The sequence below is a fragment of the Leucoraja erinacea genome, chromosome 1, assembly GCF_028641065.1.
Source record: "Leucoraja erinacea ecotype New England chromosome 1, Leri_hhj_1, whole genome shotgun sequence".
NCBI classification, from domain to species: Eukaryota; Metazoa; Chordata; class Chondrichthyes; order Rajiformes; family Rajidae; genus Leucoraja; species Leucoraja erinaceus.
This window is the reverse complement of record NC_073377.1, coordinates 143,147,971-143,166,462: the sequence shown is the minus strand read 5'-3', so window position 1 is coordinate 143,166,462 and position 18,492 is coordinate 143,147,971. Positions and strand designations below refer to the sequence as shown.

The 18,492-nt window shown below is 44.3% G+C and overlaps 1 protein-coding gene across 2 annotated transcripts in view; it reads right to left on the bottom strand.

The window, feature by feature from the left end:
- LOC129702917 (carboxypeptidase E-like) overlaps window positions 1–18,492 on the bottom strand; it is a 91,292-nt gene that overhangs the window by 16,658 nt on the left and 56,142 nt on the right. The window contains exons 2-5 of one of the 2 annotated variants that reach the window (XM_055645019.1): window positions 11,458–11,654; window positions 8,550–8,741; window positions 5,178–5,295; window positions 2,596–2,778 (exon numbers count right to left, since the gene is read on the bottom strand). In XM_055645019.1, coding sequence (XP_055500994.1) covers window positions 2,596–2,778; window positions 5,178–5,295; window positions 8,550–8,741; window positions 11,458–11,654 — 690 coding nt within the window. The remainder of the gene's footprint in view (window positions 1–2,595; window positions 2,779–5,177; window positions 5,296–8,549; window positions 8,742–11,457; window positions 11,655–18,492) is intronic. The other variant, XM_055645026.1, reaches the window with a different exon arrangement.

The window sequence follows — 18,492 nt, the reverse complement described above, 5'->3', positions numbered from 1 at the left end:
AACAACTTGACGTGGTCTCTCAACCTTCTCAGTAAAGGCCATCTGTTGCCATTAAAGAAATGGAGGAGGACAGCCCCAAGCATTTGTGCTTTGCAAGATTTCAAGTCAAGAGTGTTCTGTTATCATGTATCCCAGATTGAACAATGACATTCATCCTTGCTGCCGCACAACAGAATATGTAAACATAGTACACTGTAAACAATATAATAAACAAGTAAAAAGTTCAGTGTGTGTAAATATACATACACAAAATACCCTCATATATATACACACACACGCACATATACATTTATACTCACACAAATACACTTACACACATATACACATATATATATATACACACACATATATACACATCCAAGTATCACACATATACACACAAATACCCACACATACACACACAAATACCCTCACACACGCACAAGGGATGGTTGTTAACTTTGGCAGGTCCAAGCTCCCCCTTCAGCCAGTTAACACTGCAGGGGTGGACATTGAGGTGGTGTAGACATATAAATATCTGGGAGTGCACCTTGATAACAAACTGGACTAGTCTGTCAACACCGATGCCCTCTACAAAATAGCACAGAGCAGACTCTTTTTCCTCAGAAAGCTCAAATCCTTCAATGTGTGCAATGATATGCTGTACTTTTTTTTACTATACTGTGGTTGCTGCTGGGGCAACAACATCAGTGCTAAAAACGGCAAGAAGCTGGACAAGCTGGTAAAACAAGCTAGCTCAGTGCTGGGGGGTAGAGTGGACCCTGTGGGGGATGTGCTTGAGAGGCGTATGAGGAGAAAGGTGCAGGTCATCCTCGTCAACTCCGGGCACCCCCTCCATGAAATTCTGGAGGGTCAAGGGTCAGACGGAACAACAACCGGCTCCTCTCCCTGCGCTGTAGAACGGAGCAGTTCAGGAGATCCTTCACCCCTGCAGACATTAGATTTTATAATACATCGCTAGGCTGTATGGGGATGCTTTTGCATTTTTAACAGTTAATTATTGGGTCTTTTTAAGTCTTTTTAAGTATTTATTGCTTTCAGGTATTGTCCATATTGTATTTTATGTATTTTTTGTCTGCTTTCGTTTTAAATGTGTGGGTTTGTTCGCTGTTGGCTCTCGGCATCTGAATTTGTGCAAGTGTGTGCATGTGACCGCTGTATATAGTTGTCTTCATCCTGTTCTCAGTGATCTCTCTTGCAAATGGACCAAGACCCCACTCCATCAAACAGTGGTGGTAACCGATGCACAACAGGTAAGAAGCCATGCTCAAGAAACCTTCCACTCCTCAGTAAGGCATTTGACATATGGGATACCTGGGCCCCCAGGGTCAACTCAAATAGCAACAAACCCAAACATGTCTCCACTATCATAGCTCAGAGATTATCAACATAACCACCCTGAATGAATCACGGCGGCGGTGGAGCCTCGCGACGGCCAGTGGGTTGGTGGGGCCTGGCAGCGGCGGTGGGGCCTGGCAGTGGCGGTGGGGCCTAGCAGCGGCGGCGGAGCCTGGCAGCGGCGGTGGAGCCTCATGGGTTGGTGGAGCCTCATGGGTCAATGTGGGCATGGGGGAACCGCCGTGAGGGGGAGAGGGTGAAGACCAAAGGAAGACCCAGTGTGGGTGGACTGCCATGAGGGGGAGGGGGGGGGGGGGCGGGGGGGGGAAGAACAAAGGAGGAACCAGCGTGGGATACTTTGTACCTTTGTCAGCGCCCTTTATGTGACAACTATTTATATACCTTGGGTATGCAAGCAAAGAATTTTGCTGTGCCTGGTCACATGTGACAATAAAGTATTCCAATCCATTCTAAGATGGCAGAAAATGGCAAGGGCGAAATCTAACGAATGGGCAAACTGAAAGAGGAATATCATCTTCCTAGGTAGGATTTGCCATCATGAATGAGCTAATTATGCAAATTGGCTGCAGCATTTGTCCACTTAACAACAGTGACTTTACTTGAAATTAATTCCACTGTTGTACATTCCTTTGGGAGTGATCAAGGAAATGTAGAATGTAGGTTCAAACATGCTAACATTATCTTGTTGGGTGTCAGAGGATATTTGGCTCTTCTATAAGATTTGCAACAAAGTGTATGGCATGGATGTGCACAGGATGGAGGGTTATGGCTTACGTGTAGGCAGATAAGAGTTGGTCTTGCATCATGTTTGACACAGACATTGTGTTCCTGTGTTGTCTGTTCTTGTGTATGTAAAAGTTGTAGTGAACTTGTAAAAATGCTGTTAAAACATGCAGGAAAAGATTGGTTTCCAGTCGTTCCAGCCTCAGGATAAACGGAGGTACCTCTAGAATGAAGATGAGGAGTTTATTTAGCCAAATCTGTGGAATTCATTGCCGCTGACGACTGTGGAGGCCAACATTGGGTATTTTTAAGGTGGAGATTGATAGGTTTTTGGTTGGTAAGGGTGTCAAAGATGAGAGGGAAAAGGTAGGAGGATGGGTTTGAGGGGGGAAAATGGATCAGCCACAATTGAATGGCAGAGCAAACTCGATGGGCTGAATGGCCTAATTCTGCTCCTATGTTTTATGGTCCATTGTCTAAGACAGTGCTGCCTATGGAATGATTTTCACTTACCCCCTGGAACACTATACCAAGCTCCTCCATTTGTAGTTCCATCAATAAAGCTGCTGTCATCATCATTCTTGCGGCATGGTTGTCTATTAGGGTTCGACATGACCGGATTCAAAGAAGCATAAGCTTCCGACAGGCTTTTAAAAATCTTGTCATCTGGGCACGCACTGTATTCATGTGAAGAACCTGTTAAACAAGCGCACACATTTGAAACAAATAATTACAGAGGATATCATTGGAAACTTATTTTCATTACCACGATCATTGGTCCAAAATATAACAATGTAGTTCTTCCTTCCTGCAGTGATGCATCATGTGAGGCGATAGCAGAGCACATGTTCCCATGTGAGTTTCCACTATTGGGAGAGTCTAGGACTGGAGGTCATAGCCTCAGAATTAAAGGATGTTCTTTTAGGAAGCAGATGAGGAGAAATTTCTTTAGTCAGAGGGTGGTGAATCCATGGAATTCTTTTCCACAGAAGGCCGTAGAGGCCAAGTAAGGGTGTCAGGGGTTATAGGGAGAAGGCAGGAGAATGGGGTTAAGAGGGAGAGATAGACCAGCCATGAATGAATGGCAGAGTTGACGCGATGGGCCGAATGGCCTAATTCTACTATCACTTATGACCTTATGAATTCAGGTGCCGTTGCTGCCTGCAAAGGTGAGAAAACAAGCATTGCTTTGGTGTGCCTTAAATGCTTACATTGTAGGCAAACTCAGATGCTGGTCATGTGAATTCCTGTGCAGGCCAAAGAGACTGTCGCAATGTAGGATAGACACAAAACGCTGGAGTAACTCAGAGGGACAGGCAGCATCTCTGGAGAGAAGGAATGAGTGACGTTTCAGGTTGAGACCCTTCTTCAGATTCCAGTCACAATGTGGGATTCACCAGAGGGCGGGCGGGTGTGTGGAAATCTACTTGAGGCAAGAAGAGTAACTTGGAGTCTACTATTTTTGTTATCGTCCAATTAGGGAACTGCAGCAGATCTCCTGCCCAATATTGTATTGCATTGTGTATATTCCAGTATATATCTTGACACTGTAATTTGCCTTCCCCTCTAAAAGACTTTTTAAATATCAATGTCCAGAAAGCGCCTAAACGTTGTACTTGTTGCTCACTTCGTGGTCGCCTTTGCCAATATGAATAATCTTGTGTGTTTGCAAAATCACGAGCGGAGGTGTCAACGGGCGTGAACGTTCACCCCACACTCCACATTTTACCTCAGGTTTATCAGGCAGAATTGGACATTTGAATAGGCTGCATCAAATAAAAACATAATATTGACCAAGTTAAACCCAAACTAAATTTGGTAGCACCACAAACGGATGATGGCGGCACGGTGGCGCAGCGGCAGAGCTGCTGCCCTACAGTGCTAGAGACCTGGATTCGATCCCGACTACGGGTGCTGTCTGTATGGAGTTTGCACGTTCTCTCTGTGACCTGCCTGGGTTTTCTCCGGGATCTTCGGTTTCCTCCCCACATTCCAAAGACGTGCAGGTTTGTAGGTTGATTGGCTTGGTATAAGTGTAAATTGTCCATAGTGCGTGTAGATAGTGTTAGTGTGCGGAGATCGCTGGTCAGCGCAGACTCTATGGGCCGAAGGGCCTGTTTTTCCGCACTGTATCTCACTGTAAACTAAACTATGTTTTGAAAAGTCAACCTGACATTTGGCTGCAAAGGGAAGTTTGTAGTGAAGCAAATAAACTGCTGCGGAAAATGCTCCTGGTGACAGGTGGAGTTGCATAGCCTTCACCTGCACCAACAGTGGATGTTTGCCCACTGCCTTGCATTTTTGTGGCCAACTTATTCAGTCCTGAACCTTAATTGAAACATATTGAAACATATCTTATTGAAACATATAAGATTATTAAGGGTTTGAACACGCTAGAGGCAGGAAACATGTTCCCGATGTTGGTGGAGTCCAGAACCAGGGGCTACAGTTTAAGAATAAGGGGTAGGCCATTTAGAACGGAGATGAGGAAAAATGTTTTCACACAGAGAGTTGTGGTCTGTGGAATTCTCTGCCTCAGAGGGCGGTGGAGGCCGGTTCTCTGGATACTTTTAAGAGAGAGCTAAATAGGGTTCTTAAAGATAGCGGAGTCTGGGGATATGGGGAGAAGGGAGATATAGGGTACTAATTGTGGATGATCAGTCATCACATTGAATCACATATGTGCTGGCTCGAAAGGCCGAATGGCCTACTCCTGCACATATTGTCAATTAATTTAACAGAAAGTAAAAAAAAGACAAAATGTTGGAGTAAGTCCTGACCTGAAGTGTCACCTATCCATATTCTCCAGAGATGCTGCCTGACCTGCTGAGTTACTCTGAATCTGAAGAAGGGTCTCGAACCGAAACGTCGCCTATTTCCTTTGCTCCATGGATGCTTCCTCACCCACTGAGTTTATCCAGCTTTTTTGTCTACCTGCTGAGTTACTCCATCATTTTGTGTCTTTTTTTCTTGTAAACCAGCGTCTGCAATTACTTGTGTCCTCAGAAAGTAGAATGCTGGCATTGCTATATATTCATTTTATGTTCCACTTATGCAATCAAAACACAATTCACCGGATTGCTTGGAATATTTACCTGTTCGAGTCTCGTCGTAAGGATAGTTTGCCACAACATCGCCTCCGTGAAGATTTGCAGAGAGCACGAATGGAATATCCATGATCCACTGGATGACAGCTTTAGTCTCGGGAGCGAGCTGCAGAATAATACTTTCTCAGTACAACAATGCATCAAACAATTGCAACAGATTTTACAAATGCTTGGGATGCAGAGGATATTAACAACCACCATGAACCTGGATGTGGGCTTTTCTTACAATGATGTTAAGCACAAAAACAAAACACAAAGTCTGAAGTACCTCAGCAGGTCAGGCAGCGTCAGTGGAGAGAATGTACAGACAACATTTCGAATCTGGACCATTTATCAGAGTTTAAAGTCCTGTTCTGAATTATCACCTATCGATTCCTGCCACAGAGGCTGCCTGCCAGTGAGTTCCTCCAGCACTTTGTGTTTTGCTCAAGATTCCAGCATCGGCAGTTTCATGTGGCTCAATGCTAAGAACGAGAGATTTGTTATTTCCTGAGCCAGTGATTTCCTTCTTGTATTTTGAATCATTCAGGACCAAATAACAAACTTCCGGAAGCACCTAGCAGGTCAGGCAGCATCTACGGAGGCAATCTAATCGTCAACAGTCAACTTTGCCTGGGTCCAACCATCACTTACCAGCCCTGCCTCACCCTTACCTACAGTCATAGAGTGATATAGTGTGGAAATAGGCCCTTTGGCCCAACTTGCCCACACCGGCCAACATGTCCCTGCTACACTAGTCCTACCTGCCCACATTTGGCCCATTTCCCTCTGAACCTGACCTATTGATGTACCTGTTTAACTGTTTCTTAAATGTTGGGATAGGCCCAGCCTCAACTACCTCCTCTAGCTGCTTGTTCCATACACCCACTACACTTTGTGTGAAAATGTTACCCCTCAGATTCCTATTAAATATTTTTCCCCTCATCTTCAACCTATGTCCTCTGGTCCTCAAGGTTCAAGGTTCATTTATTGTCATTCGATAAAAACGTGCTTCCACATGAATCATGAACGAAATTTGTACTCAGGTCCGAGCAGCGTAATAGCGCAGTAAGACATCAATAAAGTGCTGTAAAGACATCAATAAATTCTAACATATAAAAACCTTCTACATCATTCCCCTACTTTGGGCACAAGACTCTGCATCTACTCGATCTATTCCTCTCATGTTTTATACACCTCTAAAAGATCACCCTTCATCCTCCAGCACTCCAAGGAATAGAGTCCCAGCCGACTCAACCTCTCACCTCTTTACACTGACTACCTCCCCTCTACAATCTCAGCCCTGATGCAGGGTCCCAACCCGAAATGACGACCATCCCTCAGCCTCCACACACACGTTCCTCCAGCAGTTTCTTATTTGCTCCAGAATGCAGCATCCGCACTCTCTTGTGCCCCACATTGTGGCCTGATAGGTTACCGGGCAAAGCCTTTTTCAACTTGACTATCGCTTTCCAAATTAGCTTGTGATCCTTGTTTGGGAAAGCATGCTAATCATCTCCACACCGTTCCAATTTTAGTGTAGTCGATGATTGAAACAAAGCCGGAGCTTCAACAAAGAGCAAATACGCCACCTAGTGGATTTATTCGATATTTTGTTGCACTGCACACTATTTGGTACAATAGCATTGTGTCAGACATTAGCATGAAGATTCAGGGCAAAGGGCCTTTCCAGATCTGTACATTTACCGGCGTAGTGAAATGACTTCATTTGTAAACCGCATGTTATTGGACAGTATGGCCTGAGGCTTGATATAGACAGCACATTGTGTTCCATGAACAAGAGACATCAATTAAAGCAGTAATCTACAGGACATTTTCAATCATGCATGTTGCATTAGTTTTGATTTTCGCAGCTGCTGCTCGCAGTAAATGCAGCAAATTAACTTTGCTAGTGCCAGAGGGTGAATGGGACACACATGCACATGCACACACACAGGCAGAGGAACCATGCAAATTGTGACAGGCTTGGACAGAGTGGATGTGGGGAGGATGTTTCCACTAGTGGGAGAGTCAAGGACTAGATGCCATAGCCTCAGAATTAAAGGACGTTCCTTTAGGAAGATGAGGAATTTCTGTAGTCAGAGGGTGGTGAATCTGTGGAATTCTTTGACACAGAAGGCTGTGGAGGCCAAGTCAATTAATATTTTTAAGGCAGAGATAGATAGATTCTTGATTAGTACGGGTGTAAGAGGTTATGTTAGGTTAATAATATGTTTTATTATTTATTTATTATTTATTTTTATAATTTCTTTGTGATTTTTTTTTAATGATACTGCCTGTAAGGAAAATTCATTTCGTTGTCTCAAATTGAGACAATGACAATAAATTGAATACAATACAATACAATACAATTATGGGGAGAAGGCAGGGGAATGGGGTTAGGAGGAAGGGATAGATCAGCTATGGTTAAATGGTGGAGTAGATGATGGGCCGAATGACCTAATTATTCTCCTATCACTTATGACTTTATGACCGTGCAAGACTAATTTTAAAGCCAGCCCACAACAAAACATTGCCACTGATGGCTGGCCCAGTTGCAAGAGAGGATTGCACAAGGAGCGTAGAGCAGTAACCCTTTCCTGCTTTCTCCCCATATCCCTTGATTCAATTAGCCCTTAGAGCTAAATCTAGTCGTGGGTAGTCGGTTACAGTATGTGTGAGGATAATTGGCCGATGGAACCAGGGCCTTCTAGATATCTAGAAAATCTAGAAAGAACATGATCTAGAATGGGTGTTTAGAGGGTTTAGTCATCAGGCATTCACAGGCCTGCACCCAGTTTTCCTGAAAGTGATGATTGGACACTTAAGGTCCACAAGTTCAGAAACTGAGCTGCTCATAAAGTGATGTGGGAAGAGACTGCAGATGCTGGAATCTGAAGCAACACTCAAGGAGTTGGAGGAGCTCAGTGGGTCAGGCAGCATCTGGAAAGGGAATGGACATGCGACGTTTCGGGGCCAGGACGCTTCTTGAGACTCAGGATATGGTGAACTGGCATTTGTCCGTGGGGATCATGGTCAAGGGGTAGGGACAAGGAGGTGTCTGAAAGCTTGCGCCTAGACTCAGCATCACCAATCTGCCACATTACAAGGCCACTTCTCTCACATCAGCAGGTTTGATGACAATATTGGGATTGCAACCCAGTGAGCGGGGGTGGGGGAGGAAACCTTACCCAGTCCATTCCCTCCCCAGTTGCTGCCTGGCCTGCTGAGTTCCTCCACCACTTGGTGCATTGCTCACATGTAACACCATGAGCTTCATTCAGGGTTATAGGACGTACGTTGCCTGTAGACCAACGTAAGGTCACTCTGCAGCAGAGAAGGGTCCCTCTTTAGTCCCAGGAACCCATCGGCACACCCTACCTTTGGATTGCGCTCCACGGAAAGCTTTGAGTTTTTCAGGAGATGGTTATTGGGGCCTCCTTCCTGTTCATAAACGTAAATGATTCTGTCGAGATTAGGGAAGTTCCTGTTGAGGTCGACCCCCTCTGCGTTGGTGCGGCCCACAAACCAGTCCTTCATGTCGTCCACCTGGAAGAGAAAAACAGGGGAAGACTGGACACCATCAATCAGCTGTGGCAATGAATTGTGTCCTCAATGCAAGTGTCCACATTTTCCTTGAAAATTTGGGGCGGCACGGTGGCGCAGCAGTAAAGTTGCAGCACTTGCAGCACCGGAGGCCCAGGTTCGATCCCGACTACAGGTGCTGTCTGTACGGAGTTTGTACGTTCTCCCCGTGACCTGCGAGCGGTTTTCTCTGAGATCTTCGGTTTCCTCCCACACTCCAAAGACATACAGGTTTGTCGGTAAATTGGCTTGGCATAAGTGTAAATTGTCCCTGGTGTGTGTAGGATAATGTGTGGGGCGGATTCAGTGGGCCGATGGGCCTGTTTCCACGCTCTCTCTAAACTAAACTAAATTTGCAAATGACTAAAGAAACCAGCTGTCATTGAACAGGATAAACAGGAACAGATGTTCTCAGAGAAAGAAGAAATTATAAACATATCTACAGAAACACGCATAAGCTGCTAAAAAGAATTAACGCTTAAGACAGAACTTAACGTTCTCATTATACTAAAGACAGAGTGCAAAATCAGTACAGAGGAGATAACCTTGAAACTGATCTAGGATTTTGGATTTTGGATTTTTTTTGCCACATTGCATCATATATGTACAGCACAAACTGCTGGAGTAATTTAACAGGTCAGGTAGCATCTCTGGAGAACGCTGAGAGTCCACGTTTCGGGTCAGGGAAGGGTCCCAACACAAAATGTTGCCTATTGATGTGCTCCAGAGATAGTACTAATGAGATACCACTTTATGCTCTCCACAAGATTCCAGCATTTGCAGTTCCTTGTTTAGCTTAGTTTAGTTTAGATATACAGCGTGGAAACAGGCCCTTCGGCCCACTGGGTCTGCACCGATCAGCGATCCCCGCACATTAACACTATGCTACACACACTATGGACAATTTACACATACCCAGCCAACTAACCTACAAACCTGTACGTCTTTGGAGTGTGGGAGGAAGGCGAAGATCTCGGAGGAAACCCACGCAGGTCACAGGGAGGACGTACAAACTCCTGTAGTCGGGATCGAACCCGGGTCTCCGCCGCTGCATTCACTGTAAGGCAGCAACTCTACCGCTGCGCTACCGTGATCACCCACGGTGTGCTATGGACGGCTTCCTAGCATGCACGCTCGCACACTAGAGAATCATTGAGTTATGTAAGCACAGAAACAGGCCCGTCAGCCACCATGTTCATGCTGTCTGTTGTACATGTCTATACTTATCCCACTCGTTCCATTAGCTCCATTTACCCACAGTCATTGGTCAGACGTTCATGCAGGAGGCGGTAGATGAATAAGAATGTATTTGGATTATATTTCCCTCACCACCACAAGAATCTCAGTTCAGTTTAGTTTAATTGTCACGTGTAACTAGTCAGCAGAAAGACAATACATGATTATAATCGAGCCATTTACAGTGTATAGATACATGATAAGGGATTAACGTTTAGTGCAAGATAAAGCCAGCAAAGTCCGATCAAGGATAGTCCGAGGGTCACCAATGAGGTAGATAGTAGTTCAGCACTGCTCTCTGGTTGTTTTAATTGTATGACTGACCTGGCCAGTGAAATTCGTTGTATGGTGTAAAACATACTTGGCGAATAAAATATGATTCTGATTCTGATTCTACACAGTGCATGCTGAGTTGCTGATTTCAGACCTGCGATTCCACACCAGCTGCCATTGCCAGTCCTGGTGTAGGCTTTAAAGGTGGTTCTTTGATTCCCAATGGAAAATGAATCAGGTGGCAATATCACCAGCCTTGGCCATACTGATTGCATCTTTGAATACCTTGCTGAATGTTACAGTGTAGGCTCACATAAAGAAAGAAACCATGCTTCAATGGCAGAAGGATGTTCAACGGAGTGAAAAGACTCGGTTTAAGTACAAGCATAACATTTCAACATTTTAAAATATCAATGTTTCTAAACACATTTTTATCCATTAACTCTCCTTCTAAAGAGGTATTGAGAGGGATCAAAATCATTAGGGAATATATGTCGGAACTGCAGATGCTGGTTTAAACCGAAGATAAGACACAAAAAGCTGGAGTAACTCAGCGGGACAGGCAGCATCATTGGAGAAAAAGAAAAGGAAGAGGTGACTTTTCGGGTCGAAACCCTTCTTCAGTGGAAGAAGGATCTCGGCCCGATACGTCACCTAGTCCTTCTCTCCGGAGTTGCTGCCTGGCATGCTGAGTTACTCCAGCTTTTTTGTCTATCCAAAGGAATATACCTTGCACGGTTGCTATCTGACTCCTGAAGGAATCATTGTTTCAAACCTTTAGATACTGCCACGTACTCTTCTGCTTATGTGTAGGAAAGAACTGCAGATACTGATTTAAGCCAAAGATAGACACAAAATGCTGGAGTAACTCAGCGGGTCAGGCAGCATCGATGGAAGACGGAATGGGTGACGTTTTGGGTCGAGTCCCTTCTTCAGTCTGAGTTACTCCAGCATTTTGTGTCTATCTGCTCTTTCTTTTAGCTGTGTCTCATTGGGTTATTCTGTTAATGCATATTAATATTCTTTTGCACTATTTGGATTTTGCAATGCAATCTGGCACTAACATATTGTTGCATTTATCATTACTGTAGGTATATTCTTTACTCTGTGAGCTTCATGTGAACTAGGAATTTGATTGCACCCTCGTGTATATGACAATAATCTAATCTAATTTCATCATAAGGTCTGGATTTACCTGTGAATAAGCCTTCTCAAAGCCATCAGGATTCATGGAGGGCATAATGTGAATCCGCGTGCTATGAATCAAGTTGACAATCGTCTCATTTCCATTCTGGTACTCATTGCATAGATACTGTGCCAGGAAGACAAGCAGCTCTCTTCCCACTGCCTCGTTCCCATGCATGTTGCCAACGTATTTAAATTCTGGCTCTCCTGTAAAAACAGAGAAGGTGCGTGAGGATTTTGACAAGATTTGTGCCCCTCGGGCACTTCGTACAGTGCTGGAACCCTTTGGGAACATACAAAGGAAAAGCGAAAGACTTTGCTCCAAATCCACAAGCTCCCCACCCCCACCCCCTTACACTTACATTAGCTTTTCCTAACACAGTGGATAAGACAACCTGTTCTTTAAATGTCAGGCTACATTGTCTTCTTGGAAACAAGTGAGCAGATATCAGCTCCTTCCATTGCAACCACTTGTGTGAGAAGATCCTTGCCACAAACGGCCACAGATAAAGAGTGGTGGCACGATGGCGCAGCGCTAGAGTTGCTGCCTTGCAGCACCAGGGACCCGGGTTCCATCCCGATTACGGGTGCTGTCTGTACGGAGTTTGTACGTTCTCCCCCTGACCTGCGTGGGGTTTTGTCCGAGATCTTCGGTTTCCTCCCAATCCAAAAGACGTACAGGTTTGTAGGTTAATTGGCTCGGTGTAATTGTAAATTGTTCCCAGTGTGTGTAGGATAGTGTTAATGTGTGGGGATCACTGGTCGGCGCGGACTCAGTGGGCCAAAGCTGTATCTCTAAAGTTTCCATGCTGTATCTCTAAAGTAAAATAAAAGATCATGAGGAATTTGGTCACTTACTTGCAGAGACGCAGGTATACACTTTGTTAATAGAGACTGAGCTACGAAATGCAAATGGTAAAGGGGGGGGGGGTTACAGATAAATTAAAAAATAAACCAGTATGTATAATCTCTGGAAAGGAGAAAAAAAAATTGAAAATATTCCAAATTACCATGAATTCGTTACCTTGCCATCTATTGATTAGCAGGGAGGAGTAATTGGTTGTCATCAGTAACACAAAACTTAAACACCAGTGAATGGAAAACATAGAATATGTTGAAAAATAGGTGCAGGAGTAGGCCATTCGGCCAACCGAGTCAGCACCGCCATTCAATATGATCATGGTTGATCGTCTAAAATCAGTACCCCGTTCCTGCTTTTCCCCTATATCCGTTGGCCCTGAGAGCTAAATTTCTCTTGAAAACATCCAGTGCGTTGGCAGAGAATTCCACAGTTTCACAACTCTCTGGGTGAAAATCACAACTCCTTGAGCGAATAGGCAGCAAATTTAACCCCGATAGAAATGTGTGTTAGCATAGGAATCAAGTTGTCTATCCGTGATCTCTAGTTCCTTCCCTCCAAGATTTTATGCCCCTTGTTTATACTGCAGTAGTAAATGCTTGCAGAACAACAACAGTAATTAAAATCAAACCAAAAGTCATAATAAAACCATGGAAACAATTTATCGATTTGTGAACCACTTTCATAATTTTAAAGCATTTTATGGGTGAATCGGCAAAAAAAATTGATAGGTGACAACACTGGAAAGCATTTTTCATCAATACATGGCAGTGACAAAATGTAGCTCCGTGCATTTGCCACACACTAGTTTCCTTGTCCCCGTCTAGATTTAGACACCCACATCTAAATTCAGGAAGCCATCTGCTGCTCCTCCATTCTAGCAGTTTCTTTTTGTCACCTCCCTAAGTGAGAGGTTGTCAGCCAAATTCATTGGATAACAACTTCTCTCTGAGATGACATTGAAAGTTTGCCAACTTATTTTCAGCAGAAGCTTGCACACAGAGCTGGCTTTCGGCACACCATTTCAGTGTGTGAATCCAGGTTCATTCTGCCAACACACCACGCCAGCCAAACTTCTACAAATACCCTTTTGTAGTTTTATAAATCCCACACTTGTCATGTGGTTTTTGTTTCGAACTTAAGCTTTAAAGTTAATTCAAATAAAATCAAGCAAGGAAAGTAACTGTTCGCACGGGGCTTTGTGCGAGCGTCGCACTGACTGATGGAATGCTCAACTTTCCTCAAACAACAACTTGCTTTTAAAGCTAATTTAGAAACCAAAATGAAAGCAGAAGATAATTTACCATTTGTTTTATCTGTAAAGAATGGACCCCTTCTTTGGAGCTGCAGTATCTAAGTAATAGTCTAAGCCCAAAATTACGTATTACATAAGGTGAGGTGTCAAGAGCCAAAAAAGTTCATTGTCATTTGTGCCGGGAATGGAATAATGAAATTCTTGTTTGCTGCTTAACAAACTCATTAATGCAAAATACACAGATAAATATATCATAATCAATATTATAACAATAATAGTAATACTAGGTAAATACTAGTGCAACATTCAAGTCCGTAAGTAGACATAACCTCATATTTCGCTTCGGTAGTTTACACCCCAGCGGTAAGGACATTGACTTCTCTAACTTCAGATAGTCCTTGCTTTCCCTCTCTCCATCCCCTCCCTCTTCCCTGTTCTCCCTCAAGTCTTTCTGTCTTAGCCTACAATCTATCTTTGTCCCAACCTCCCCCCTCCCCCCCCCCCAAGATCAGTCTGGAAAAGGGTCTCAACCCGAAACGTTGCCCATTCCTTCTCTCCAGGGATGCTGCCTCACCTGAGTTACTCCAGCATTTTGTGTCTACATTCAAGTCTGTAATGCAGCCCAAGACACCGTTCACAGAATTTCTTGTTGCTGATGTGGTTCATGTTGTGCAGTGTTCATGAGCCTGATGGTTATTGGCACGAAGCTCCTATTAAATCTGGAGCTCATGGTTTCGAGGAGCCTGTATCTTCTCCCCAATGGCACTTGCAAAGCGTGAGCATGGCTAACGTGGTGTCGGTCTTTGATGATATTGGCTGCCTTTGAGGCAGAACCTCCTATCGTTGATGGGCAGATCAGTACTTGTGATGGAGCAATGTCCATACCAATGACTACCACTCTTTGTAGCATTCTTCATTCCTAGATGTTCATGTTGCTAAACCAGCCCACAATGCAACCTGTCAGTATGTTTTCTCTTGTAAACCATTTTGCAAGTTACAGGAGTAGAAGTAGGCCATTCGGCCCATCGAGTCTACTCCGCCATTCAATCATGGCTAATCTCTGCCTCCTAATCCCATTTTCCTGCCTCCTCCCCACAACCCTGACACGCGTACCAATCAAGAATTTGTCTATCTCTGCCTTAAAAATATCCACTGATTTGGCCTCCACAGCCCATCTATGGCAATAAGTTCCATAGATTAACTATCCTCTGACTAAAGAAGTGCCTCCTCACCTCCTTTCTAAAAGAGCACCCTTAATATTTGAGGCTAAAACATCTGGTCCTAGACTCTCCCACCAGTGGAAACATCCTTTCCACATCCACTCTATCTATGCCTTTCATCATTCAGTAAGTTGCAAACCTGTAAAGGTTCTAAAGAATATTCATCAACATCTCAAATATCCCCAATCTTCTAAGCAAGTAGAGGCTTTGTGACGGCAACAATGTGCTGGGCCCAGGACAGATCTTCAGAGATATCCATGCCCAGGAACTTGAAACTGTTGACTTTCTCCACCACTGTCCCGAAGATGAAGACAGGTTCATGGATCCCTGGCTTTGCCCTCCTGAAGTCACCAGTCAGCTCCTTGGCCTAGCCAACATTGCATTTGAGATCATTATTCTCCCACCACTCAATCATTTTTGCCAATCTCCTTCATGTACTCTGATTCATCCTTACGCACTATTATTCCAACAATGGTGGTGTGGTCGGTGAATTTTAAAATTATGTTGTCATTGGAACTAAGTCTGGTTACACAGAAATGTTCATAGAGTAGACCAGGAACAGCTTTAAGATGATCCAGTGCTGATGATTATCAAGGAGGACGTGTTGTTGTCCATTCACACTGATTGTAGTCTGCCGATGAGGAAGTCAAGGATTCGATCACATGGGGATGAGCACTGACACAGTTATTTGGGATTGGTGCGAGGTTTTGAAGGGATGATGATGCTGAACGCCGAACCATCGTCGATCAACAACAAACACCCTGATGAACATCTTCTTATTATCCAAGTGGTGCAGTGCAGAAAGGAGACCCAGCGAGATCACATCTCCTGTTGATCCACTGTGGAGGAAGGCAAGGAGAAAACCAAAAGAGTCGTTGACTGATGAGTCCGACTTTGAGCAGCCTCGAGCGGCCGGCGACTGTGAGTGCTGGAGCCGGTGGGAGCGGCTTATGGAGCAAAAGCTCCAACATGACAGACTCCGGGAGATGGAGTCTAGTCACAGTGGGGATATAAAAAACACCCACAGCAGCACCTTACGTAGGGCTGCACAGTGCATCTCCCTCGTCAGAGGGGAGTACTGGGGGGTCAATTCTGGGCTGACCCTGAAGAGGGGTTTGACGAACAAAACTACAAGTTTACAGGGGGTGCAGGAAGGCTGGAACGGGAGTCAGAAGGCAGGATGTTTAGCTAAGACGCTGTGGCATTATTCTGCAATACGGAGTATGAGATTAATAGTCTCAGGAGAACGCCATCCGCCCAGCTTTAAACCCTAAGTTTGCAGAGCTGTGCAGACCTGTAGGGATTAAACCACCAATATTACTACTTGGGGGCAACCTGTCAAAACAGGTAAAAGAGCTCAATAATGAGGCCAATACCCTGGGGCTCATAAAGGCGGCAACAGGCAGGATCTCCTACACATGACAACAGGGCCTCCATGCACCCACCAGCAGGAAGACACGCAGAAGCTGGTGAAAGCTCAAAGGCCGGGCTACAGGATAGAGGTCTTTTAGGCCTGGCCCAGACCGGCCTTCCTGGAAGACGTGCAACCGCAAATCCCAAATCCAAAAACCGATGACACAACCTCTACGGCGACTGCAAGGAAGAAAACAAACTTTCCGCTGGTCACCATGGAGGTAGGGGGGCCTGGTCTCTTCCAAAAAACAGGAGGTGTAAATAACACAAATTGGTGTGTAAATTACATTTTCTTGGGAGGCATGGAGTGCAATAACTACTAACACTTATTTTCTACCTAGTGTTCAGGGATATACAATTGAATTTGTGCAAAAGATTTCCCGGTACCGAACATGTACCGAACTGAATGTTCGTGCCTTCACGATAAGAACAACTGGAAGCGCATGCTGAACTGGAGAGGCTAGATGCTAGGGAATCATGGGGAAATCCCAACACGACTCTTTGGAATTCGTGTCAATATCTTTACGAAAAACAAAAAGATGTGATTACCAATCATTCAAGTCTGACAAACCTGAATACATTGTGCAGTAAATTCATTCGAAATTGGAAACCTTTGTTACTGCCAAACAATTGATTCCATAGGCTACTTTATGAATTGCATCCAGTAAAAGATGCTTACTATACGGTGCCTATGCGGAAGGATTATAGACGTTATTAATTCTAAGCTAACACCTTCCACCACTAAGGACTACTTGGGGTTCACCTTTGACTTAGTCTACATGTGGGTAACTTATCAAAGGAAAGTACAGACTTAACTGAGGCCAACAACCTCATTGACATCAGTAAACCACCTATTCGACTGGTAGCAAGGGTAATTGGCAATACTGTAATCTTTCCAGTAACACTGTTTGACCTTTGTATTACCAATAATTACAAGGACAAAGGTATAAGCACTTAAAATCAATGCTGGTCATGTGTAGAGACCAACGAGGCTACCAATCTAAGCAATCACGGAATTACAATGATAGGGGAAATATTGGGCATTGTTCAAACCCTATCATTGTCAGCAACCATTGAGTGGTGCTACAAACTGATGCCAGTGTTCATGGTTGGCGTGTTACTAGCCCCATCTCTAGTTGTGGATATAGATGGGATGCACAAGAAGCATCATTGCTTCAGATACATGTCATAAACTACTTGGAAATGTTGGGTGCGTTCTATGGACCAAAATCATACTGTTCAGAAATGCATCACCTGCATGTAAGACTACAGATTGATAACGCCACCATGGTGACATATACTAACTACATGGGTGGAATCAAATCGGTATCATGTGATAATCCGGCTAACACAATTTGGCAATGGTGTATTCAGAAAAACATTTAAATATCAGCTAGTTACCTACCAAGTAACCTCAAATTTAGTGGCAGACACCAGGTCACGCAAATTCATGACAAACATCGAATGGATGTTGGACCGCAAAGTGTTTGCTGGTATTGTAGCATGATATGAAACACCAGAGATTGATCTATTGCATCTCGGCTTAATCACCAATTGCCTATCTGTGTTTCTTGGGAATCAGACTGAGGCATCAGCGATGGATGCCTTCTCGCTGCATTGGGGGGGGGGGGGGGGGGATTGTTCTTTCTATGCATTCCCTCCTTTCGACCTCATCAGTCGGGTATTACGCAAAATACAACTAAACATGGCTCTCCGTTACGAAATAACCAGATAGTTGGTTCATCCCGTAACGGGGGGGGGAAATCATCCCTACCATAATAGGACAAATGTGTTTGTGTTATATTTCGTGTAGCAGAATTTTAAGTAACCATTTCCGGACCTGGGACTAATAAACCGAACAATGAACATATACAGCGGCTCACAGGCAGTCCACGAAGAAACTATATTGGGTCCACATCAGGAAGTGGGAAATATTGTTCTAGGAACAACATCACTACTGTACAACGAACAAAACGTCTGTTCTGGAATTCCTGGCAGGCCTCCATTATGATGAGGGGCTCAGTTACAGTGCCATTAACTGCGCCAGAAGTGCCCTTTCAGCATATCTATGGCGAGGATCAGAGCGTCATTCTGTTGGGACTCACCCCCTGGTAACCAAATTTATGAGGGGAATTTTTTAATATCAATCCCCCAAGAACCAGGTACTATCAAATATGGGATGTGAGTATTGTCCTAACGTTGCTAAGGAACTAGTCTCCAGCAACAGCTCTGTCCCTGCAAAAACTGACGCATAAAACAGTCATGCTGATGGCTTTGGTCACAACACAAAGGGTACAG